Source organism: Setaria viridis, chromosome 5 (assembly GCF_005286985.2).
Source record: "Setaria viridis chromosome 5, Setaria_viridis_v4.0, whole genome shotgun sequence".
In the NCBI taxonomy this organism is placed as follows: domain Eukaryota; kingdom Viridiplantae; phylum Streptophyta; class Magnoliopsida; order Poales; family Poaceae; genus Setaria; species Setaria viridis.
The window spans coordinates 32,476,652-32,501,471 of NC_048267.2; the positions used below are offsets into that span (position 1 = coordinate 32,476,652).

The 24,820-nt window shown below is 43.5% G+C and overlaps 2 protein-coding genes across 2 annotated transcripts; one reads left to right on the top strand and one right to left on the bottom strand.

The window, feature by feature from the left end:
* Window positions 1-2,929: 2,929 nt before the first annotated feature.
* On the bottom strand, window positions 2,930-16,060 carry LOC117856665 (two pore calcium channel protein 1). Its single transcript, XM_034739015.2, has 23 exons — window positions 15,689-16,060; window positions 14,830-14,973; window positions 14,542-14,649; window positions 14,171-14,266; window positions 13,109-13,218; window positions 12,817-12,877; window positions 11,633-11,799; window positions 11,446-11,551; window positions 11,243-11,320; window positions 10,723-10,784; window positions 10,071-10,143; window positions 9,647-9,712; window positions 8,191-8,334; window positions 7,904-7,961; window positions 6,991-7,098; window positions 6,058-6,121; window positions 5,374-5,542; window positions 4,926-4,990; window positions 4,532-4,622; window positions 4,093-4,179; window positions 3,821-3,892; window positions 3,305-3,345; window positions 2,930-3,221 (listed from the first exon to the last, which is right to left on the bottom strand). Exons 1-23 carry the CDS (start codon window positions 15,866-15,868, stop codon window positions 3,134-3,136), a joined length of 2,238 nt encoding a protein of 745 aa, XP_034594906.1. The 5' UTR covers window positions 15,869-16,060; the 3' UTR covers window positions 2,930-3,133.
* A 1,953-nt stretch (window positions 16,061-18,013) lies between these two features.
* On the top strand, window positions 18,014-20,155 carry LOC117854433 (small ribosomal subunit protein bS20c). Its single transcript, XM_034736614.2, has 3 exons — window positions 18,014-18,228; window positions 18,322-18,512; window positions 19,624-20,155. Exons 1-3 carry the CDS (start codon window positions 18,078-18,080, stop codon window positions 19,858-19,860), a joined length of 579 nt encoding a protein of 192 aa, XP_034592505.1. The 5' UTR covers window positions 18,014-18,077; the 3' UTR covers window positions 19,861-20,155.
* Window positions 20,156-24,820: the final 4,665 nt, after the last annotated feature.

A 24,820-nucleotide genomic window follows, 5' to 3' on the forward strand; every position in this document is an offset into this window, starting at 1 on the left:
CATCACTATGTAAACAATTACATAAATTGATAGTATAGGAATATTACTAGATTCATCATGAAAAATATTTGTAAAAATTTAATTATTTTTTAAAGTATCATGTTTTTATAGAAATCATTGGTAAAAATTTGATGACGAGGCTTAAGCGCGTGTGCGTCGCGCGGTGACACGCGTGACGTAAGTATTCCTTGCGTTCTGCAGGAGAAAAATCAGTCGGCTCTCCCCAAGTTGCATGCGTCAGAAAATTTATATTTTAAACCCGTTGTCCGATTTTTGTATTTCAATCCGTTGTCTGCTCTTCTGTCACCCACCCTACAGAAAATTGCAACGTCGGGGAGTTTTTTGACTCGTGTTGAGAACAGAGAAGCCCAAAATCGAATCTCCCGTCCCACGTCATCATGAGTCATCTTCTGCAAGTGCCTCAGAAAATTAACGATCACCTTGTACATCACCTTGTACACTGTTGCATAATGGACTTATAACCTGACTGAAAAGCTGAAACGGTTGATTTGTTGTGAGAGAAAAACACTGTTTGGTGGCTGATAAGCCGGTTGAGAAGCTGAAGCGAACAGAGCAGAAGCTTCTATGCTGATTTCCGTATGCCTCTTTGCTAAACAACAGTGCCAGAGGAACAGCAAAGGTTGACGTTTACTTGGAAAAGTAGTAAGCACCATCACGTGAATGAACATAACTGTACCATGCATCTCTCTTTCTTTACTCCCATACCGGAAGCAGCCTCGATCATCACCTGCTCCCATGAGAAAGGAACAATACTCTGTCAGGAAATATGCACGTTGGCCATTAGGTCCTGCGAGGCTGTCATTGATCAGCCTTAAATGACATATCCTTAAGTATTTGCAACAGTCCCTTAGATAATTTGGAGCACGCAGGGACACAGAAGAAGGAACAAATGCACACTCCCTTAGATAGTCATCGATGCGTCAAACCATGAAATGCGTTCGAAACAACTCCGAAAGCTCTGTTCAGCGTTCTTGTGAGTTGTGACCAGTGTGCTTCGGTGCTACCAAAGGAACCACATGCGTTACTAAGCAAGTGGTTAAAGTTCTCCAATAATTTGAACGTTTGGTGAGAATTGCCTTATTAGATAGATGATCGTGCCGTCTGAATCACCAGAATCTGACAGAGTGCTACCTAAAATGAGCTGAACGATTGGATGAATGTAGACATCGAAGGTGTCAAATTTGGTCAATTCTATCACTAGCTAGCTTCGATCGGCAACAAAATTTTAGAATTTCAAACGCATTTAAGAATGAAAAAAAAACTAACAGTGGGGTTAAGGTTCGGTTTGGCTAAGGAATCCAGTCAGCCATGGATGATGGATCGATGACCAGTGTGTAGACAGCGATCTCCAATGGATCAAACACTCCCGTGTGCCTGTCTCACCTCCACCTCTACTTAAAACGCTAGCCACACCGACGAGCGACGAGAGCATATATAGTTGCTTTGATCACCAAGCTAAACACATGGCACCACCACCCAGCAATCCCCGCCATTGCGCTCGCCAGGTCTGCTTCGTCTTCGTCCTCTCTTCAGTTTTACCTCCTCACTGGCTTAGCTAGATTGGATATGGATCGCGCCGCGTTCCATTTGAGCATCAGAGACTCCAAGCGGAGGGTGTTTACGATACAAAGACGGGGTACCTGTCCATGGTCGGCTGCCGGGAGCTCAACGGATCGACGGACTGTCAGGTGCTGATCACCGTCCAGTTCACCTCGTTCGACGCCGACAGGATGGGGTTCGGGGACGGCAAGGGGAGAATCAGCAGCCTCAGAGACAGCACCGACGAGCTCTACTTCGAGGCGAGGGGCATCGACCTATTCGGCATGTACAGCGGGCAGGTTTCCGAGTCGATCCGGAGGATGGACCTGGAGAGCATCGTAACCGTGGCATCCACGACGCTGTCCAGCGTCTTCACCGCCCTGCAGATACTCCACACCAAGAGGAACCGCGAGGCGGGCCCGGCCACGTCGGTCACCATGCTCGTCGTCACGGCCCTGGGGTATGCGACCCCGCTCGTGGTCAACCTCGACGCCCTGCTCGCGAACAGGAGGAAGCAATTCGTGCAGCTCTCCAGCAGCGGCATGCTCGAGCTGAACGAGCTGATGCTGACAGCACCCGCGGTGATCGCCTTCGTGCTGCAGCTGCGCCTCCTTCAGCTGGCGTGGCCCGCCGGCCGGACAAACATGGCCGCCGAGCGGAACGCGCTGCTGCAGGTGTGCCTGCCCCTGTACCTGGTCGGGGCCTCGGGGGAGCCTTCGCCGGCGTCGCTCACCTGAGGAGCAGCCGCGCCGCGCGGGAGAGCCTGGTCGTTCGCCTCGGCCCGGAGCCGGGAACGCTGTGGCAGGGCCTCGCGTCTTACGCGGGGCTGGTGCTGGATGGGTTCCTGCTGCCCCAGGTCGTCCTGAACGCGCTCTCCGGGTCTTCCAGGGGCACCAAGGCGATCTCGCCGTGGTTCTACGCCGGGGGCACCGCGATCCGCGTGGCGACTCACCTGTACGATGCGGCCAGGGCCCGGAGCTACGCGCCGAGCGTGAAGCTGTCCTACGTGTACGCGGGTCCGAGCGACGGCCTCTTCGGCGTCGCGTGGGACGTCGTCGTACCGTTCGGAGCGGCGTCGCTGGCCTTGCTGCTGTTCCTGCAGCAGCGGTTTCGTGGCGACTTCTCCCTTAGTTCGAGGAGCAGGTCGGGTGGGTACCAGATGGGCAGATGGTCTCCAATCTGCACGATTAGCTTTTAGCAAGAAGCCGTGATGGCACTCTATCAGACTCCGTTAGCTAGTCTCTACTTCCATTTCTTCAGTTTCTTAAGAGTTGCTAAATACAGAGCAATCAATTGAACTCCCCTTGCTTTCTACACTGCATATTCTCTAGTCTGAAATCAGAAATGCGTCTAGATATACAAGCAAAAATTGGGGTAAATATATCAACTCAAATAGAAGATAAATAAGCATATGTCAGAATCAATAGTATCATCTTTAAGCTATACAAATGGTATATACTACCAATCGGTGTACCTCTTGACGCTGAAGATGAGATAGGTGTGGTTCATGACCAAAGTCGTGGTCCAAGTAAAAAAAAGCAGCAGCAGCAGCAGGTAGTACCATGAAGATAGGCTACTGATCTGTGTTTTGAGATCCATCAAGTTCGTTGCTCAGCATATGGTGGAGAAGAATATCAACCATCGTACCCTTTGTCTTCACACTGCAACACGTCAACCAATGCTAAGTTAAAGCTGCAACAGTAAGGTACAAACAAACATAGCAAACAATAACGAAGTGGATTACCGCATAGATCGCCGCTTGTTTCTCCCTTGGGGAGTAGAATCCTGCAAGGATGGACAAATGCTCTCAAAACATTAGCTACTTTGGTCCATATAATTGCATATAATGAAATACTTAGTGGAAAATGTGGAAGTGATGAAAGCTGGTAACACAGTAAAACAATCTATGCATGTCAACTTGTTCTCCAGCAAGTACTTGCACACTAAAACTTGCTGAAACCATGCTACTACTGCAAGATGCGCCATTGGTAATTGGTAGTATTGTAAAGCTCCCTTATCAAACCAAGTGGTAAGCAGATAAACTTCAGAGTAGAGATATGAATTTTTCCAACTTTTCCGAACAATATTGTGGCATTGTGATATACATAAAAGATAAGGTAAAAGTTAAAACTGGCTAGTGTTCTGGCTTCAATAGTAAATATGGTACCAGCAATACCTGGTTACTCAGATTTACCCACTGGTTTTCCAAGTATAATAATGTGTAGTGATAATTTGTTATGAGCAGATATATTAATCTAACCTGCATGTCAGATTCTCCAGCTTTCTCCAGTTCCATCTCAGCAAAAAATGCCTCCAGCACAAATGCCACAATCTGAAAAGAGAAAAGGTAATATGCAATTTATTTTGAGATGCTTCTTTGCTACGCCATCCCATAACTAAACATCTGACCACCAAAAATATTAGGCAACGGAAGTATCATTCATCAATGAAGTTTTAAAGCCAAGGGCAAACCAATCATAACTAACAAAGCTTCCTTGGATGAAGTGAAATGAAAAAGAATCGATATCTTACCAGATTAAGCAGTAGTAGTACTGAAATAAGGTAAAAGCTGACAAAATAAACCAGGCTCCAAGAACTTCCAGTCAGGTGTGCGTAGCTCTGAAAAAATGTGAAAGGTTACAATAATCACGTTACCCAATACAAATATTTCTTTAATACTTCTAGGCAGATAATTTAAAAAACTTGTTTAGGCAGACAATCAAGAACCCATGAAAAATTGAGGGGACAAATGAAGCTTTTTCCCTTGCTCATTTTACTACTTCAGGGGTATTTAAATTTAATTTCTTAGATTTCAGAAAGCCAAGCAACCAAAATAAAAGAATAACCAAGAAAGTCGAGTGAACAAACTAAAAGAATAAACATAAACAACTGGATACGTATAAGACCCCACAAAAAAATGAGGCAAGAAACAAAGCAGACTGCAGCTTAAGGGTGCTTGTTATATTCTTACCTCCATCCAGACTTGCCAATTGCCCATCACCAACAAATTGAACAGAGTAACCATACCACTTGGGTAATCATTTAAGTTAAAAAGAAGATAACTGAATATGTCAAGGGAAAAAAATTGTGAATGGCAGCGGAAATTACATTCTAATTGCATGTCCATGTTTTACTGTGGAACCTATGAACCAAAGATTCTCACGGCATAACTATTAGAGCGTTGAACTCCAGGGGTCAATGAAACCCCTGTTACCGGCCCAGGTTCGACTCTTACACCAGCTTCTTTAAGACAAAATCAGAGGGACGTCTCTCCCTCTGGTCTAGGTTTTTTATTCACTGTGGAAACTACATGAGCCATGAAAAACTGTGGTAGTATATGTGGTGAACAGCAAAGAAAAGGATACTCATTACTAAAAAGATCTGTTTCTTTCAACTTTGGGTTTCCTGCAAACACAATGCCCCCAAAAATCTGCAAACAAAAGAGCCTCAGCTATCATTTAATGAGAAACACATAGATGCCAAAAATGCATATGATACTTCAACAATGAACATTGAAGTTCAGCCACAGGAAAAGCTCAAGTAACAGGTGTTATGAGTAATTTGTGAGCAAAGTTTCAAAGAAGATGTTTGGCTTAAATATCGGGTGATTGTATGTAGTCGCATAGGTGTTCAACTAAACAAATTGAATCAGTTCGTTGCAGCCCTTCTTGGTGCTGTAGATTTAGCTAAAACTTTACGCTGGATAGTGTTGGTAAATAATCACAAATGACATGTTTTTTATAATAATTAAGCTTTCAGGTGAACTAGTTCATGCATAAAACTTGAAATACAGAAGCACAAGAATATTAGCACCTGCAAACCAATGGAGCAGTATACGCAAAGTATACAGAACACAATCCCCAAGTACGGCAACAAACTAGACATCAGAGTAAAAAATGTCGCAACAAATGCTCTAAATCGCCGAACTTGCAACAAAATTCTTGTTAGACGCAACATCCTTCCAAGGAGAAGATATCGAATCCTGTTCAGGGAAAAATAAGGAAAATAAATCACATATTTGATAGTAAGATTGTTACAGCAAGCAACAATAAAAAAATGTCATATTAGATTATTCCAGCACCGTATCTTCTTGAAACCTGTCTAAGGTTCAAATTGTTAAATTTCGAATTCTTAGAAATAAAGTACAGGACACCTCTGAAGTACAGCCTAATTCATCACCACATATAGGTCAACATGCAGTGGCAGGTTTTTGACTTTCTTGTAATTACAATATAAGGGAACTGAATAATAGCATATTATAGATGCATAATGTAGATTTTTTTCCCAAGCATACTGACTTTGTTTAGTTATGTATGTTACCTCTAGGCCTTATCATAGAACATTAGGGTAGGGCTGAGTTCTGACCTTGTACAAGGTAGCATCTTGTTTATTCAGTTTCCAGGAATTAAAAAAGCATGGTACCATACTTGTAAGATAAGATATATTTACGATTTAACAATACTTTGCAAAGTAATGCATCCAAAACAGTGATATTACCATTCTCCATTTGAAAGAAAAGGAAGCTTTGATGGGAAGATGAATGTCAGGGTCTCTCCAATAACTACACAGAAATGGGGATGTTAGATACTGCAACAATCATCTAGTGATGTAATTTTTTTTCCAAAAAATCACCACGACTTCAGAAGATGCCATCATAGAAATGAAATAAGTAACTCAAGTCATACAGCTAGTAAGCATTAACTTGTTTACAGCAAGAACTACAGCAGATGGATCCAAACTCCCCAACTATAAAGAAAATATTCCTTTGTACTCCCTCGGTCCCAAATTGTAGGTCGTTTTGGCTTTTCTAGGTGCATAGATGTTTGTATGCACCTAAATATAGTGTATGTCTAGATGCATACAAACATCTATGAACCTAGAAAAGCCAAACCAACAATTTGAAACAGAGGGAGCACCTCAGATTGCTATATAGACAATTGATTATTGTTTTGTCGCTTATTCACTTCTGCTATTATTTTCACTTTTTTTTCTGCACTCTTTTCATTACCCTCTTAATGCAAGGCTATACATTGTTCTGTGTTCTATAAAACCATAAGAAATTTAAAACTTAACAAGCATCAATATCTGACACAATCATATTTCTTCTGTACGAAAACATGGGTTGGAATAGGAAGTTATACCACTCAAATCAGATCCAAAACTAACAAATGGTAATCTATACCTTCACTATAAACATGTATGCTGTTATTATGTAATATATATATATAGATAGATAGATTTATGTTCTTGTAAAATATCAATGTAATGCATGACTGAACGAATTAACAAGTTTTATTGTAAAAATGGAAAAAAAAATAAGTTCTTTTGAACCGAAATATTTTGCAGTGCATGGATTTTTGTTTAATAATTCAAGATAAAAAAATTAAGAGTACAAATAAATTCCCCTTCTAGAAATGAGAGCATACTTACATATAGTCCAAGTAATCACAAAATCGAACTTGTTTTGTCCTTCCATCCAGTAGGCGCCAAATCCTAATGAGAATATTTTGAGTGCCATCTCCACAACATAGATCCATCCTGCAGCATAATTTTAGTATTAGCCTCTCATGATAGCAAGGGAAATGGAATATATGGTTAGATAAATGTTTCAGAAAATGTGTCCTCCAGGATGAAATAGCACCATCGGAACACTTCATATGCTCAGATAGGTCCCAACAGGGAACATAGGAGGTGACAAAGAAAGAAGAAATGTAGGACATGCAATTTACGTGGTGGTAACACTGGTACTATAATGTTATCCCATTAAGAACGTTATGGGTGTGTGAGGGTTGAGTCTGGGTGGGTGTGTGGGTGTGACCGTGTGAGGGGGGGGGGATGTAAATGGTTTCTTTTCTCCTTTATTAATGAAATGAAATGCAGCTCTCCGGTGTGTAAGTGTGTTTGAGGAAAAATACAGAAATAATGCAGATGTTTATTCATTTGAAAACTTGAAAGTTTGATGTGTACTTTGAGCATTTTCTGTTGTGTTTACATGTTACAAATCATTGCATTGATTCATATTTTGCCCCAGTACTAGGGTTGTACTGCAGCCTATCAGGCTACTACAACAGGAGCACAAATGTAAATATCCCTTTGACAAAATTAAGCACAAAAGACAAATTTCATCAGACATAAGTTAATACTTGCTAAACAGTGCAGTTGAGGACATGTTCACCACAATAGCCAACACTCTCACGGTGCAACTGGTCAGCAGAACACGCCAAAGAAGCGGTTTGCTGAGCCAGCCGGGTTCGAGTCGCGGCACAATCTTCTTAAGACAAAATCAGGGGGATGTCTCTCCCCCTGGTCGAGTTTTTCTTTATGTTCACCACAATAAACTTACCAAAAACAAATTCAACTTCTTGCCACACTTTTTGTGAAGAGCTGTTCTCTATATCTAGCTGCAAAAGATCACAGTCAACAGATCACATAAGATTCGTCACAGACTCTCATTCATTCCAAAGTTTGTAGTTGCAAAAGAAAGGCACGCTAAATTATCTAGTATATGTTTTGTTTTAACAGAAATCAGAGATTGAAGAATCATGGTTTTCAATGAAACAAAGCAAGCATAGGCTGCCACTACTAGGTGTACAAAAATGTTAAAAAAAAGGAAATAATACTGTGCCTTACCGTTGTTTCAATAATGACAGCGATTAGGTTCACCAGAAGAACAAAGACAACAATATACTCAAACTGGCGACTTCGTACAAAGGATTTCAACCTTTCACATAGTGGTGAATGGTAGAAAGATGGGTACTTCTCCAGATAAGAAGGCTGCAAAGACAAGTACAACATCAAGTCAAACAAGTGAAAATGTTGGGGGCCTGGTCAGTATGGAATCACCGCACGATGCGTGTTTGATGGGACTAACCCTAATCTGAATGAGGTTTTGCTACTCATTAGAGAAGAGTTACACCTATGGAGTTTGGCTGGGGCTCAAGGAATTTCCCATCTCCTCGCACTAGTGCCAAGTGCAGACTAGGTTTTCTCATCTGGTCAAGGTCAAGTTCTTTGTTGTTTAAAAGGCGAGTAGTGCATGTGAGTGTGATGTGAATGTGTGGTGTTGTATGGGTTTCCAAACCATTTATTCTTAATATAATGATACGCAGCTCTCCTGCGTGTTCTAAAAAAAACAGCATGAAATCATCACTAAAGTAAACAGCTCAATGCAGTACTAATCTCGATCTGAAAAGATCACCAAGTTTACATCAGTGGCGGTCATATTTTTCTACTGCAATTAGTGCTAACAATCAGTGCTTTATGCATCAAGGAAGCCAGAAAGTTATTATCAGGGGGCCATATAGCTGTAACTAAACATTAAAGGGTGCTAATTAAAGGTTTTCCTCTTGTTTACATGAAAAATTTTACTATAGATAAATACATCACGCATTGGGGAGCAGGGATCCCCCTTAATGTCTCCCAAAATGTAAATGCAAAAATCAAAAAGCATTGTTAGTAGTGGAACAGCACATCGATACTATTGAGTTCATGCACCAAACAGTTCAACCCAAAAGCTTAAGCTGATGAGGAAAGGTGGGCAATTCACTTATACTCCAACACTCCCCCTCACGTGCAAGCTCACTTAGGCCGCATACGTGGAAATTGGAGTGGACTGCAATTATTTTATTTAATCGCGCCCGCCAGGATTCGAACTCGAGACCTCTAGCTCTAATACCATGATAGCATGAAATATCACACATAATCGACAGGTCTATATATGTAATTGGTATTCCATCAATACATCTATCGATTACGTGTGATATTTCACACTATCAGATACAAATCAGGCCCTCTATACACTTTCAGATTTGCAGTTCTCCTTTTATGGTTGAACACAACAACACTACTATTCATACATTGCAAGTATTGGTACAGGCCCTGAAAAATGAAAGGATTTTATTGGGCGTAAAATATGATTTCATAAGATTATAAGTTCGAATATGCTGTATTATGGCTTTTCCTTGTATTGTGACAAAATGTTCAAAATTCTCTGTTTCGCATTGGTTCGAACCTAGTCCAAATTTAAGCAAAAATTCATGACACAGAATAAGCAAAGGATTATGAGCATATGAAGAAGTAAACATACTGGTGGTTCTTTCTGGAATTTTATTGCAATAGTATTGCATAGGTCGGCAAATTCCTCCGGGGTAACCTGCATAAATGTATACAATTCAAAATCATCAATACTGACACTATTTTTTCTTCATAGTGATGCTTATTGCTAATGAACTCAGTAAATTAATTTATTTTCTGATTTATAAATGCTAGAAACTCAAATGCGTTGAAAAATACCAAATTCATTATAAAAATAAATAAGCAGATCACAACATTTTTGCAGCTCAATAGCATTCAAACTAAAGATGATAGTTTGAATATTCACAGTAAATCATTTTAAAATCTGAAATTCCAATAAGGCGTTAGACAAATCACCAAATGAAAAAAAAACTAATATTTAAATATTATATAACAAACCTTTTTCAGGGGTATTATAATATAAGAACAGAGCATACCTTGAAATCACCACTCTGATCAAGCTCGGTAAAGATTAGTTCAAAATCTTCCCTTGAGGTCTTGGGCAACGACCTAAAAAGAGGTTCCATAGCGTTAGTCATAAGGACATTATGATCTATTCAATAATATCTAATGGAAAAGTTCCATCTTTAACTTTTGCGATCACTAACGAATAAGGAAAAGGTCAAGTGAAGTAACTCAAAAGTTATTATGTTTGTATCAGTACTAACATCTAAAATGCAAAACTGAAAAGCACACAGCATAACATGATGCATTTACTATATCAATGTTCTAGCTGCCAAAAGAGGACCTTTATACAAAATTGGTTCTGAGGTTAGTTATGAATGTCCTAACTAGAGGAGGAAATTTATAATGTGTATACAATTGTATGCTAGAGATAAAAGCAACCAAGAGCCACCAACGACAAGGATATAAAGTAAATAAAAGCAACAAGGATATAAAGTAAATAAAAGGTATTAGTAAATTATGGAGATGAAAACCGAAAGTAATTTTAAAGTGTGTATGACGAAATACAGTTAGAGTATCAAATAAAATAAACTAATAGTTAATATCATTACTAAAAATTATAAATATTTTGAACCTCTGTAACAATAAAAAATTCCCCAGAGTAAAAGGAGACTATTTGGTTACCTGTACTTGTTTAGCTCATCAAGTAATGATATGCACTGTTCCTTGTTGAGATAGCCCTGACCCTGATGCACACAAAAAGGCAAGAAAGCAATTATTAGGAAGTATATATGTGTATTAGGAAGTATTTATTCTTTCCATGTACATTTGATTGTATTCCTTGTACTCTAAGCCATATTGGCTATATAATAGAGGTCACCCCCCCCCCAATTAGGGTGTGCAGTGTTTTCCCATCTACTTCCCTACATGGTATCACGAGACCAGAATCAATCTAATCCGGAAATCTCCTTCCGCTCCACTCCTTCCCTGCGCGCCTAAACCCTAGGCGCCCACCTGCGCCGGCGCAACCCCCTCCCTCCCATGGCCACTGACTCCTCCCTGTCCGGCGGCGGCCTCCTGACCTCCGGCGACGCCACCGCCCCTCCCGGCGGAAAAACAGTAAAAAAGGGTCTTGGTAAATGGTATTACTGCTAAGTGAAATAGTACATACGTGTCCAAGGGAACATAAACCAAAAACACTCACATTAGTATCGATGAGATCAAATGCCTTCTGTAGAATAGTTTTCCTTATAGAGTCAATCTGAGCAAGTTGTTTTGCTAGCTGGATCACAAAAACCATGCCATGTATGCATTCAAATTACTTTTGGGCATAGAAAAAACACATCAGAATTCAGAATATAAGAACATACTAATGATCGAGATAATTAGGATGTACGGAGAATCTACCTGCTCTTTAAAGCTATCATAAATGACAGCAAGAATTAAATTTGTTAGGAAGTAAACTCCTAACAACACATAGATAACAATAAACAACGCGTACCAACGAGAGCTCCTGCTCAAATACATGTGAGCATATATGAGTGCATCAGAAGGAATTAACATATACACCTCAGGAATCGAGACGCGAGCTTACTTGTAAGCAGGGACCCATACATCAGGATTATTGGATGTGGTGAAGAGGACAAACATCTGGTATAACGTTGTACCATATGATGTAAATTTGGTCTTTCCTTGTAGTGTGTCCTCAAATGTTACATAGGCTAGCCAGCTTGCAAATAATAGGAACAACAGCGAAAGAGCCTAGAAATGCAGATGCAAAAAATTATGTGATGAAACTGAAAAGTTAGTGTGCACAATGCACTAATGCAAGAAAGAATCTCAACATGAAGAAGCGCACAACTGGTGAATGATGAAGTCAATAGCAGATAAAAAGACGACCACCTTAGCTACTAGTATCACCACAATTACACCTCAAAAGGTATTTAGTGCAAGGATGATTATGAAAAAAAAGGTTACTTTACTATAGAAAAGCACAAAGAACTACGAGCAAATATATGTGTAACTGAATGTCCCACCATGCTCCTGTAGATTCTATTTCATCTTTTTGCCCATAGAAGAAAGGAGGCTGTTGGACAGGTAATCTGAAAATCATTTTCCTGGACTGAAAGTGAAGAAAATAATTTACAGATACAGGTTATCCAATATTCTTTTTCGTTTTGAGATGATAAGATTGGAATCTGCTAAATGAACGATAACAGTGTGTCCTGAGAAAGTTGTTTTAATGTCACCTTCCTCTTCCTTTTATTTTCAACGATATAGTATGTTACTTAGCTAACCACCCACCTTATTTATAAGATGGTACCCTCCCCAAAAATTTAGCAGCCACTCCACATGTAACTTTTACTCCATACTCCCTCCAGTCTCTAAATAATAACTGTCTTTTTAAGATGTGTGTAGTCAACACATTTTAGTTTTGACCATCAATATCTCTTTGAATATTTCAAATTAACTTTTTAAAATGGTATGGCTAGATTCATCTTCAATAGTAGTTTCAAATATTACACATTTGCTATATTTTGAATGTGTTTGATACTATTAATTCATGATCAATACAGTGTCTTGGTGACCCCGCATCATTGTCTGAAATGACAATTATTTGAAGGCTGGAGGGAGTACAATTGAACTATAATTAATAATTTTTCATTGTTAGTTTTGCTCTGTAGGCATTGGAGAAAATCATGGTCCATTCTGGAGTCAACTTGGTATGTATAGATCTATGATAACATAAGTGGTATAGTATAATGAACAAAACCTTACCAAAACATTGAGATATGTCCCAACAATACCAACCAGTGTAACAGCACACATTCGCAGTTCCCTATGGAGAAAAGGAACACCAATAAGAGTGTGAAATGCAGAATAGCCCTTAATTAAAAACGAATATGCTCTGTGCATGCGTATGCGTGTCTCAAACCGGTTTCTAAACAGTATGACCCACATCTGGAGCTTTCTATTTGCCATCAGTTATACATGGATTCAGTCGGAAGCCAAACTGTTATGTTCATTATGGTAGCAGAAGCGGAACAGTTTGAGCAGATAAAACACATACCTGATAGTCATAATAAGAAACACAACACGGATGTACGGAGCTATTCTGAAAGGTCCAGGACTAAACATAAACACCAATATGTCGCATGCTAAGATGAAGAGAAGAAGAACCTGGAATGAAAAGCAGAACCATGGACAAATTACAACTGGAACAGCAAACATGCATACCCAAACCCATCATGGTAAATTTGGTAACACTAGTAAAGCCCATATTCTGCTTGAACATAGTTGCTATCTAAAATGCAAAACCCAAAAGGATCTAGACCTGTGCAAAGCTAGTGTGCTACTGACTGAATTTTAGTTCATCTAATACAAAATATGGAAGGAAAAAAGCTTATGCTGAGTGTAACAACATTTTTTTTTTACAAGTTTACTAACTTAGCACAAAAATCAAGCATTTGCTCCTAAGTTTACTATTTCACAAAAATAGGGTTCTACTGTGCCAAAATGTGTTGTAGCGGATGAGGCAGAAATGCTCCAAATATTTTGCTGGAACATTTCTCCATTCTCCATTACTTTTTGAGGTGGCCTTTCTCTTTGAACTTGGGCACTCAAGAAGTAAATACCAGTCTCTATTTTCAACTCGTAGTCATTTACATCTAAATCGCAATGTATAGAGGCTATTGTAACTCTTTCGAGTCAACATCTATGCAGAACCAAATGTTTGAGTTATCTGGTATCAACTCTACTGCTTCTATTTACTATTTTTGGTCATTACTACACTAAAAAGAAAAAATCACCATGTTGGATATTGACATGGTCTCCAAAACACAACTTTAGCCACACTATTTAGTTATTTGCAGGACCTATTAACATTATATGATGGAATTTATACATTATATTTTATATGTTCAATTAAAATATGCATGAGTATATTGATAGCCTAAATACAAAAAAGTTTTGGCTGTGCATTCTAAGTGTCACTTGTGTTTTAATGGACGGAAAATATTACAATGTATTAAACCTGCTTTTAATATTTCAAGCCCACAACTATGGATTAGTTAATATCCAAGCTTTTGGATCTTTGCTGTATCGAAGACATAAGTGAAGACATATTTATTACCTTCAACTTATTCATAGAGTTCTTCCAGAAAAGATGTAATCCTTCATAGGAAAGTGGATAGAAGACATCCAAGACAAGAATGACAAGGGTAATCCCCTGAAATTAAGAGCAAGCAACATCAAGCTCCAAATTCCAGACTCCTTATAAATAATACATGTTCTTCAATCAAAACATGTGCATTCGCATATTATGATAGCTCAACTGAAACAAATTGTAAAGCAGTACTTCAGGTAACTGAATGTAATTATTCCATATGCATGGTTTGACACAAACTACCCACTACTCCGCTGCTAACCATAATGCTTTGAGATTTGTGTAATTAAGTTCTTGCTTGAACACGGTAGCACTACTCGTATCGAGGGAAGCCTTACCTCATATATAAGTGATTCTGTTTTGCTTAAGTACGGCAGCTGCCCTAGAAAGTAAAGATCCCTTTGATCACAAGTATGTGGGGCATATTTCTGGCACCACAGAGGCTTCTGAAAATGCAAATGAAAAATCTCATTAAGGGCTGTAATGATCCCTGCGATGACGCGTCTTTTTGTAGCCAAAGCAAATTTGGCACACTTCAGATGCCTAGTTTCAGCTAAGAGTAACACAAGCTCAATCTCTTAACCTAAGAACCATAGGAAATGGATATACAATTTTTGGGAACTAACCTCGAGGAAATTCAACAGAATCAAAGCAAATAGGTTAAGTGACCACAGCCAATCCAATCGGAGATACACAAAATAAAACCGCATGGCCCTCTCAAACCTTGTGTCATTCAAGACATCCTCAGGGATACCCACACCATCTTCTGCCTGTGAATAAAAACTGTAATGAGATTTTCAAAATTGCCAAAGGAAAGAGAACAAAAACCTAAGCTTCAATGTGTGTTATTCATTTATTCTCAAGGAAAGTGACTTCCACTTTATTTTGTGGTACCAATCATAATTTAAAAATGAAATGCCATGGTTAGTACAGTAAAATGTCAATTCTCTAATGTAACCATTGTGCGCCACCTATAAACATTTTTTTACTTCAAACTGCAGAATCACTTGTGAAATACGACTTTCAACACAGCAATTCTGCATCATCTCCAGACGAGCTTTAGAATTAAACTTAAAAGTATGGAAGCCACACACTGGTCAACAGTCAACTCCACGAGCACTGGCAAGTAAAAAACTCCAAGCCACCCAAAACTAAACCCACATGAAGCAGCACATCAGCCTCATCTCGCCGTCCTAAACAGAGCACAAACTCCGAAATAACTTCTGCGCAACCACATGGACTCCCCGAGCTCAACATATATTACATTTTCACAATGTAAGCGCGAAACGCTCCGACAGACAATTCGTCAAACACCGCCCATCCAGTCATCCACTCCTACAACCACGCCAACTCACCGACTAGCTAACGGACCAACAAGCCCAGCCAGCACCTCAATTCTCAGTTACAGCAGAGCAGCACAGCATTTTCGCATAACGAAGCAGAACACGGAGAGCGAGAGTAGCGAGAGGGAGAGCGGGCACCGACAAGGTCGACGAGGGCGGCCGCCTTCTGGTACCGGTTGCCGTAGGCGAGCGCGTCCGAGCGGCGGTGGTACTGCTTCGCGCCCCGCACGCCGCTGCCGGCGCCACCGGCGGACGTGGAGCCGCGACCCTCCTCCCCCTCCGCCTCCGTGATGAGCGGCGCCAACGCTCCCCTCATCGGCATCGCTCTCCACACTTCGACGGGGAAGCCGCAGGGCCGACACGGCGGAGATCTGCGACGACGATCTGAATTCTGGAGCGGGGCTTCGATGGGGGATTAGTTTACGAGTGATGTGTGGAGAAGTGGGGGTTGGGAGTGGGATTTAGACATTTAGTAATCCGACGCGAACGTGTTCCGTTAGTAGCCCGCCACGCTTGCGAACATTTCCATCGTTATCATGCATTCATGTCGCGGTTTTTTTTTCAGCTTTGGGAGCGCGGAGTTTTCAGCTTTGGAGCGCGGAGTTAGCGGCAGGAACAGCGGGGCACCGTCGCGACGAACACGCGTACTACGCGTTACACGCTCGCGCGCAGCGGGTGCGGGTTCATTGGTGGGCGACGGTGTTTGGTGTGCGGTTGACGTGTACGGACGTTGGCCGTGGGCGTTGGCCGTGGGCGTCGGCCGCAAGGCCCCAAACGCGTAGCTTTCGGAACGGATAGGGGCTGAGCTCACCAGGGTATTATCCGGCAACGGGCATGACAAGACAGACACCCGGGCGAAGGCAGCATTTTGTCAAGGAATTAATAAAAGTTCGTCTGAATCAGCTAACCCGATAAAAAGGGCTCTAGCGCCGTCCACTCCCTTGCAGGAATTTTGTTATACTGCTCAATGGAAGTGTTATGGATTTTATGGACATTAAATCTCATAACACATCAGCAAAACTGCTAACTTGATATTTAGTACGAGGAGAGAGGAGAAGAGAGTTTCATCCCCATGAAACCCACCTAACACAGTTATTAAATCCATGAAACTCAATGAAACTTCGCACTAAGCATGTTATGGTTTTATAGCATGACACATTTGATCATAACTCAATGCAAAAATTAAATGATGCAGGCTATCTATAAAACTGTGTAATGAAACTATACTGAGAGTGATGGTTTTATTTTATTGAAAAGCTAACATATCACTCTTGGTAACAATACGATGAAGTCGTGCACTGAAACTCGCCTAAGGATGCTTGAATTCCGCATCATCAGGGGCGCTGCCCGACTCTCGCTGGTACTCCCTCCATCCCAAATTATAAGTCGCTTTGACTTTTTTGATACATTCACTTTGCTATGTATATAGATATAACAATATATCTAGATGCATAACAAAGTGGATGTACCAAAAAAGTCAAAACGACTTATAATTTGGGATGGAGGGAGTAATTTTCGTTCCTCAGGCTCAAAATTCTCGAAGCGCCTCCTTGCTTAAGCTCATGAAGTCATGAGTATGTTGCAGCTTAAGTGACACATCTTTCGCTAGTCACGACCATGAGGGGGGGGGGTTATTTTAATGCTGCTTTGTACCGGTCACGACACTTTGCTCATGTTGCAACTTTCTGTTTTCTCTTTTCCCTTTGATGGGGGGGGGATTATTTTAATGCTGCTTTGTACCGGTCACGACACTTTGCTCATGTTGCAACTTTCTGTTTTCTCTTTTCCCTTTGATTCGTCCTACATAGCAAGTGCGAGATATGAGGTGTGTTTACCTGTTTGGTCATCTTCTATGTGTTATCACATTTTTTACCAAAGCACACCTGAGGTACGATAAATTGTTTACTCATCCACATTAGGCAAAGATTAGGGAATAAAAGGTCGTGTCTAAAACAGACGAGGTAGCAGTGTGACAAAATACAGCTGTACCACTGAATAAACACTTAAATAAAGATAGTGAAACCTCCCTAGAAAATTTTTATAACCATTTCATTAAAAAAGTTTCATGATAAATTATTTTGACACCCAACGAATCAAACATGCTTGTGGCGACTTCATCGAATTCGATATATTTCGACGCAGTCTCACGAAAAGTACTCATGGTGATAGTGGCATAGTGATAGTGGCGGAGGTTGCACGTGTATGTTCCTTATGTGCTTCAAAAAGAAAAGGACAAACAAGAATACTTGAATCCTAGGCGAGTATTGTGGAATCTAGGCAAGCTGGATTATTGTGGAAGACGTTTTTTTAACCCATTCGGCACCTTTCTCAGTGTTCATGCTTATATAAAGGGAACACGCATGATGCGATGATCCCGTATTTTGCGTGTGGGTCGCGTAAATCTAACGCCCGCCTTCGAACCCCATGGCCTGACCACCATACCCCACCTGCAGCACCAAATCATCCGGGATAAGATAACACCACCTGCACAAGCACGAGCAGCAGCTCGTCCGCCTCCCTGCCCAGCAGCCATGGCCGCCACCTCTACCTCCCCGCTATTCTCCCTCTCCTCCCTCTCCGCCTCCCTCCCTTCCCCCACCCGGCTCCCCTCCTCCCTCTCCCTCCGCGCCCTCTCCCCACGCGCCCGCCTCTCGGCCTCCCTCCCCTTCGCCTCCCCACATGGTACGGTTCTCTGTCTGGCGCCTTTGCTTTCCCTTCCTCGACAATTCTGCGTGTTACCTCATCGATGTTTCTGTTGCTCGTTGGTTTTTTCAGGAGGGTGCGGGGCTTGGGCCGCGACATCGACGTCGTCCGCGGGGAAGTTGAGGCGGCGGGGCCTGGAGGTGGTGTGCGAGGCCACGACCGGCCGGCGGCCTGACTCGGTCGCGAAGAGGGAGCGCCAGAACGAGAAGCACCGCATCCGCAACCACGCGCGCAAGGCTGAGATGCGCACCAGGATGAAGAAGGTAAGCTGACTGACGCCTAGTGGCGGCGGCTGCATTCCTCTCCCCCTTGCTGCTTATAGTTTCGCCAGCAATCTAACCGCATTGTGTGATAGAAATGCTTAAGTGGCACTAGGCAGTTAGAAAAAAGGGAGTTTAGTTTTGAAGGTACATTTTACTGAATTAGCTTTATCTTGAGAATTCAGCTTGCTAGATGGACTCGATTTGTGAACCATTTAGATCAATCGAAATTCTGAGTTTGTTATTCATTAAGTAATTGGGAATTTTGGTCTACTTTGGCAGTTTGGTTGGTTTTTATGTTAGCTGGTATATATCATGTTAATGTGTATGGATCGGAGGGCATGGAGAAATGCAGTCTCTATGAATTTGTATCCTCAGCATTTAAAGAGTTGAACAATATGATAATGTTGATTGATTTGATGTTAATTGAATTATTAAAATGTCAGCTCATTATTTGAATATATGTGGAAGTAAATATTTTGCTATTCGATTACACGGTAATAGTGTATGAATCATTTCCCTCAAAGAAAAACCAGCTCAAGAAAAAGGAGACCAGTTAGTGAGTTCAATTCCTTGGTTATCTTGCATGTGAACTATAGTTGTTTTCTGTTATTGTGATAAATCACATGGCACGAAAGAGACTGTTAATGCAGATGGGATATGAAATCCCACTTTGATCCAGCATTCAGTATCGTCATAATTTTTACGGGGTTAAGAACCATATAGGGGCGTTTGGTTCCCTTTGCTTATTTTTAGCATGTGTCACATCGAATGTTTAGACACTAATTAGGAGTATTAAACTTATTTACAAAACCCATTACATAAGTGGAGGCTAAACGGCGAGACAAATCTATTAAGCCTAATTAATCCATCATTAGCAAAATGTTTACTGTAGCAACACATTGTCAAATCATGGATTAATTAGGCTTAATAGATTCGTCTCGCCGTTTAGCCTCCACTTATGTAATGGGTTTTGTAAATAGTCTACGTTTAATACTCCTAATTAGTATCTAAACATTCAATGTGACGGGTGCTAAAAATAAGTCAGTGGAACCAAACACCCCCTTACTGTTGTTCTCTTAAAAAAATCTTAAGCTGTTTACACTTTCATTAGGTCTTCAGAGCTCTTGAAAAGCTTAGGAAGAAAGCTGATGCCCAGCCTGAAGAAATAATTGAAATAGAGAAAATGATCGCTGAGGCATACAAAGCCATCGACAAGACAGTGCAAGTTGGTGCACTGCACAGGAACACTGGGAACCATCGCAAGTCCAGATTAGCAAGGAGGAAGAAGGCCATCGAGATACTCCGTGGCTGGTATGTTCCAAATGCTGAACCTGTTGCTGCAACCTAGGATTCTTGAGAAATCATCATCAAGGATTTGCGGCAGCTTTTCATCAAAGCTCACCAATTTTGGGCAACGTATGTTATTCACGGATCTCAACTGCTTGCCAAGTTCTCACCATTCAAGTGGTCTGTTTATACCTTTTTGTATCATCTTCTATGGTTATGTGCTTTCTCTGTACTAGAAGCCGTGACTAGAGTGGCCAGTTCTCCCCTGTTTCTATTATTGTTCACCTCACTGTTGTAAAACTTCAGATTGGAAAATTTGAAATATAGCTGTCATCTGGTCTGTCCAGATTTCTTCAGCTGGAGAAAATATATCAGTACGCATTTTCTATCCTATTATTGCCCTGCCATTGTGCAAATGGTTGCATATCCATCGCAACTATTTCATTTGGTACGAAGGGCAAGGTGTGAGGCCGGTCAACGCATTGCTTCCTTTCTGAATGCTAACTACTGACGGGATTGTTTAATATTTCTTTTACTTTATACCCTGAGATTTTTTTAAAATGATCATAGTTGTTATGGATTATTTCAATGCATTTCAAACTTCAGGAACAGATTGCCAACAGCAACGATATACTGAATTTATACTTCTGTAGACTGCCCAGCAGTTACCCGAGACGCTCGCGTACAAAGTTCATGCTGCTGAAGCAACTGGGAGGCTTTACTGGCACTAGAGAACGGGCTTTCCGATGGCCTGGGCTGCTTCCTGCTTGGCATGTTGAGCTCGTGTAACTGGAGCGGCGCTGTTTTTCAAAAACAAAATGGAGCGGCGCCAACTCTTGCCACTTTAAATCAAATCAATTAGCACCCACGGATCCCCACCGATCAGGATACTATTAGCCTAGTGGGCCCACCCGATCGTGCCATGTGGGCCAAGACACGTAGACGCGTGGAGCACAAGCTAGGAGATCAAGTAAATCAATTCAATACAGATATCACGAGATACTTATTGTAAACCGACTCAGATTGCTTTCCATGTAACAACCGACTAGGATTAGATCCTATCCGATTGTAACCCTAGATCATCAGCCTATATAAGGCGGCCAGGGACGCTCCCCGAGGGCAGATCGACTCTTCGCATCCCATACCAGTAATACAATCCACCAGAACACAGGATGTAGGGTATTACTCTCCGGAGGCCCGAACCTGTCTAAACCTTGCGACCCTATGTTATCATTCAAGCTCTTGATCTTACGATCTCCCCCGCTTACAAATCTACCACCTGGGTAACCCCATGGCAGACTACTGGTCACTAAATCCGACAGTTGGCACTCCAGGTAGGGGTGATCGTGAGATCCTCCCCAGCGAGCTCGATGGCATCCCGCCCTGGCGTCATTTTCCTCGAGAGCATGAAGGACTTTCTCGATCCAGCTCCGCTTCGGGAGCATGCTGGTGGACTCCGACTCCCCTACTTCCTTCGTCGACTCGGCGTGCGCCGCCAGCTCAACATCCGTCGGATCTGCTTCGACGGAGCAAGGTCTTCACCTGAGGATCATCACGCCGCTTGTCCAGCAGGTTGGCGATCTCTCTCTCAAAAAGGGTCCCACACATCCTTGCGGCAACCCGCCCACCCACGCCCTCTGATTTAATCACGGGGCTTGATCGCATGAGCAACACCATTGTTGAGTGCATCAACCTCTTCGAGGCGGCACTACGCCCCAAAAGGTTGGCGCACCCTGCGCCCCTTTTGGCATCAAGAATTCGGTTGCTGTGTTTTCCAAAAAACTCGTGCAGTCTTTCCAGATCCAATCTGACGACCCACCCAAACCTACCCAGTTTCTAGGCTACGACGAATTTAGGTCCCTTGCTTTGCCCTAACCCCGAACCCTTACGATGAGGGCGATGATAGAAGCTCTACGTCACAAGATCGGGAAGTCTTCGCTGTCTCCGCCGACGAACCTCCTCGTGACAATGAAACTTCCTCCCAGGAGGAAGGGCGCAATGAGAGCAACCGAGATTGCGGCAGGCGCCGCCAACAGGAACGAGCCGAGCACTGCCCGCTACCCCCATAGTGGCCGGCGCACTGCCTGTCCCACCGGCACCCAATGGCGCCATCAATGGTGGCCAGGATGACGCTGGAGCTCGACGCAGGTGTCCCTTACATGCCAGCAATCTGCAGGCCGATCTCGAGCAAGCCGGTCATGACATCTTTGCCACACCCCAAGCTAACTTGGGGGTTGTTTTGCCAACCTAAAAAATCATCCAAACTCGGAGCAACTGCAGCGGATCTGGGCGCGCATTTGCGTTGCCAACGCTCAGATCGAGGAAAGGGTCCAGGTCCCAGAATGCTCAAGAAGCCGATCTTCGCACTCTAGATCTAAATCTACTCGGCACTCCAAAGCCAATCTACCTAGAGTAGATCCGATCGCAGCCGACCCGATCACGGCCGCCGTAAGGGAGGTCTGTTGGAACCCATTCAGAAGGAGGAGGTGGACCAATCCCAAAGTGACGACCACCACCCCGATGTCTACGATCGTCAACCAGATAAACCACCACCCCAACAATCGTCGCCGCGATGGACGAGGAGATGGTGAACACCGCGGCCGGTCTAGTCGGCAACCTAACCGCGATCTCCGCGACCTCCGTGGTGAGCTCAACAACCGTCACTAGGAGCGGGATGAGGCAGAGCTCCGCCGGCGCGCCCAGTACAACCGCGACTTCGGTGCTCTAGGGGTCGGCAACCAGCCAAATCGCGACGTGGAGCTGGAGGCTCGCAATCGTCGGGAGGAGGAGCTGCGCCGCCATGACGAGTACAACCGTCGCTACGGCGCCCCTAGCGATGACTACAATCCACCCTAGCATGACAACAGCACACGCCCCAAGCCCCCGCCGGTACAATACCGCCTCATGGAAGATGATGACATGGACATCGACGGGTTCGCCGCGTTCACCCCCCGCCTCAGGGTTGTCCAATGGCCACCCACCTTCAAGCTAGCCATCAACAAGAAGTACGATGGTCGTTCCAACCCGACGATCTAATGAAGATGTACTGCACCATAGTCGAGGCTGCGAACGACACCTACAACCAGATGGCCGCCTACTTCCCAGTGGTGATGGGAAGCGCACCTCTCCTTTGGCTCGAGTACCTCCCACGAGGCTATATCCACATTTGGGGTCAGCTCGCCAGAGCCTTCACCCAGAACTATCCGGCTACTTATACCCGACCCAAGAACACAGAAAACCTCAGCCAGGTCCGCCAGCGGAAGAACGAAACTCTCCGCGAGTTCGTCAACCGCTTCTTCGGCAACTGCAATAGGCTGGCCGGCGTTGAAGATCGCGACGTCATCTCGTACTTCCACACCGGCCTCAAAAACTGCTTGATGTTCCACATCCAAGCTGCTCCCAAGACGGTCGGACACATGATGTAGATCGTTAACCTTCACGCCAACACAGATGAGGCTAAGAACGTCCAATTCCAGGACGGCAAGCACCGCCACAATGATGACTACGAACCACCGACCCACTAAGACCACCAGCACTAGTCCAGCCCGGAGCCCTCCCGACCTTGGAAGAGGGCCCCTGAGGTCCTCGCCGCTGAAGCCGACCCTGTGAGGTAGACAACCTTCCTCTAGGAAGAGTTTGACGATACATTGAACGTCCCGTACCCCTTCCACAAGGATGCACGCCACAATCTTCGGGACTGCACGGTCCTCAAGAAAGAGCTGGACGTCCCGGTGGAATACAAGCGGCCTCGCCTGAACGACTACCACAAGGAAGATAACCGCCGGCGTGACGACTGCGACAACCAACGCGGAGAAGAGCACCGTGACCAGCCCAACCTCGACGCCAACCAGGGCACCAGCAACGACAACGGCGAGTTCCAATGCGCCGAGCGAGAGGTGAACATCATCATCAACGGTCCTAAAGCTTTCTGCAGCAACCACAAGCACAAGTTACAAAGGCGGGAAGTGCACTTCGTCTCCATCACACCAGTCCAGTATATGCGCTGGTCGGAGATGCCCATAACCTTCTCGAGGGAAGATCACTGGGTGCACATCCCGAACCCCAGGTCTTACCCGTTGGTGGTGTGCCCCACCATAGACAGAGTCCTCTCCAAGGTATTGATCGATGGCGGCAGCGGCCTCAACATCATCTTCACCGAGACCCTGAAGCGCATGGACTTCAACTTTGAGCGGCTCCTTCCCTGTGAAGACCCGTTCTACGGTATAGTACCTGGCAAAGGATCCTATCCTATTGGGAGAGTCATCTTGTTGGTCACGTTCGGCATCCCTGACAACTACCGCACCGAGCACATCACCTTCAAGGTTGCCAACTTTAAGACCTCCTACCATGCCATCTTTGGTAGGCCAATGCTGGCGAGGTTCACGGTGATCCCCAACTATACCTACCTCATCCTTAAGATGTTGGCTCCAAACGGCGTCCTCTCTATATTCGGCGATGTTGAAACATCCTACAAGTGCGACATAGAAGCTGTGCAGCTCGCCGAGACCCTAGAGTTCTCGGCCAACGCTACCATGATGCTCACCGAGTTCAAGAAGGTGGACCAGAGTCAGCTGACGATCCTAGAGGCGGATCCGATGCCCATGGCGCTACAGCCCGATCCGCAAGTTAAGAAGATCAGCCTCAGCCTGGAAGACCCCTCCAAGACGGCCCTCATCGGGGCCGGCCTTACCCCAAATAGGAAGACGTGCTCACCAGTTTCCCCCGGGATAACTCGAACATATTCGTGTGGAAACCATCCGATATGCCCGGTGTTCCGTGGGAGCTGGCTGAGCACTCCTTGGAGCTGAGCAAGACAGCAAGACCGGCCAACTAGAAGTTTCGCCGTTTCGCTCAAGATCGCAAGGAGACCATTAGGGTAGAAATAAATAAGCTCTTTGCTGCCAGTTTCATCCGTGAATGTAAGCACCCTGATTGGTTAGCAAAAATCCAATCCTTGTAAAGAAGAAAACCGGTAAATGGAGAATGTGTATCGACTACACCAATCTCAGCATGCACTCAGC

Bases quoted from the DNA above. Each gene is read 5' to 3' on its own strand.
- LOC117856665 (XM_034739015.2), bottom strand. From the start codon at position 15,868: ATGCCGATGAGGGGAGCGTTGGCGCCGCTCATCACGGAGGCGGAGGGG. The intron at 5,543-6,057 runs GTAATATCACTG...TTCCCTGAACAG, and splicing joins TTTCTTTCAAATGGAGAATG to GATTCGATATCTTCTCCTTG. The intron at 3,222-3,304 runs GTAATCCACTTC...GACGTGTTGCAG, and splicing joins AACAAGCGGCGATCTATGCG to TGTGAAGACAAAGGGTACGA.
- LOC117854433 (XM_034736614.2), top strand. From the start codon at position 18,078: ATGGCCGCCACCTCTACCTCCCCGCTATTCTCCCTCTCCTCCCTCTCC. The intron at 18,229-18,321 runs GTACGGTTCTCT...TGGTTTTTTCAG, and splicing joins CCCCTTCGCCTCCCCACATG to GAGGGTGCGGGGCTTGGGCC. The intron at 18,513-19,623 runs GTAAGCTGACTG...CACTTTCATTAG, and splicing joins TGCGCACCAGGATGAAGAAG to GTCTTCAGAGCTCTTGAAAA.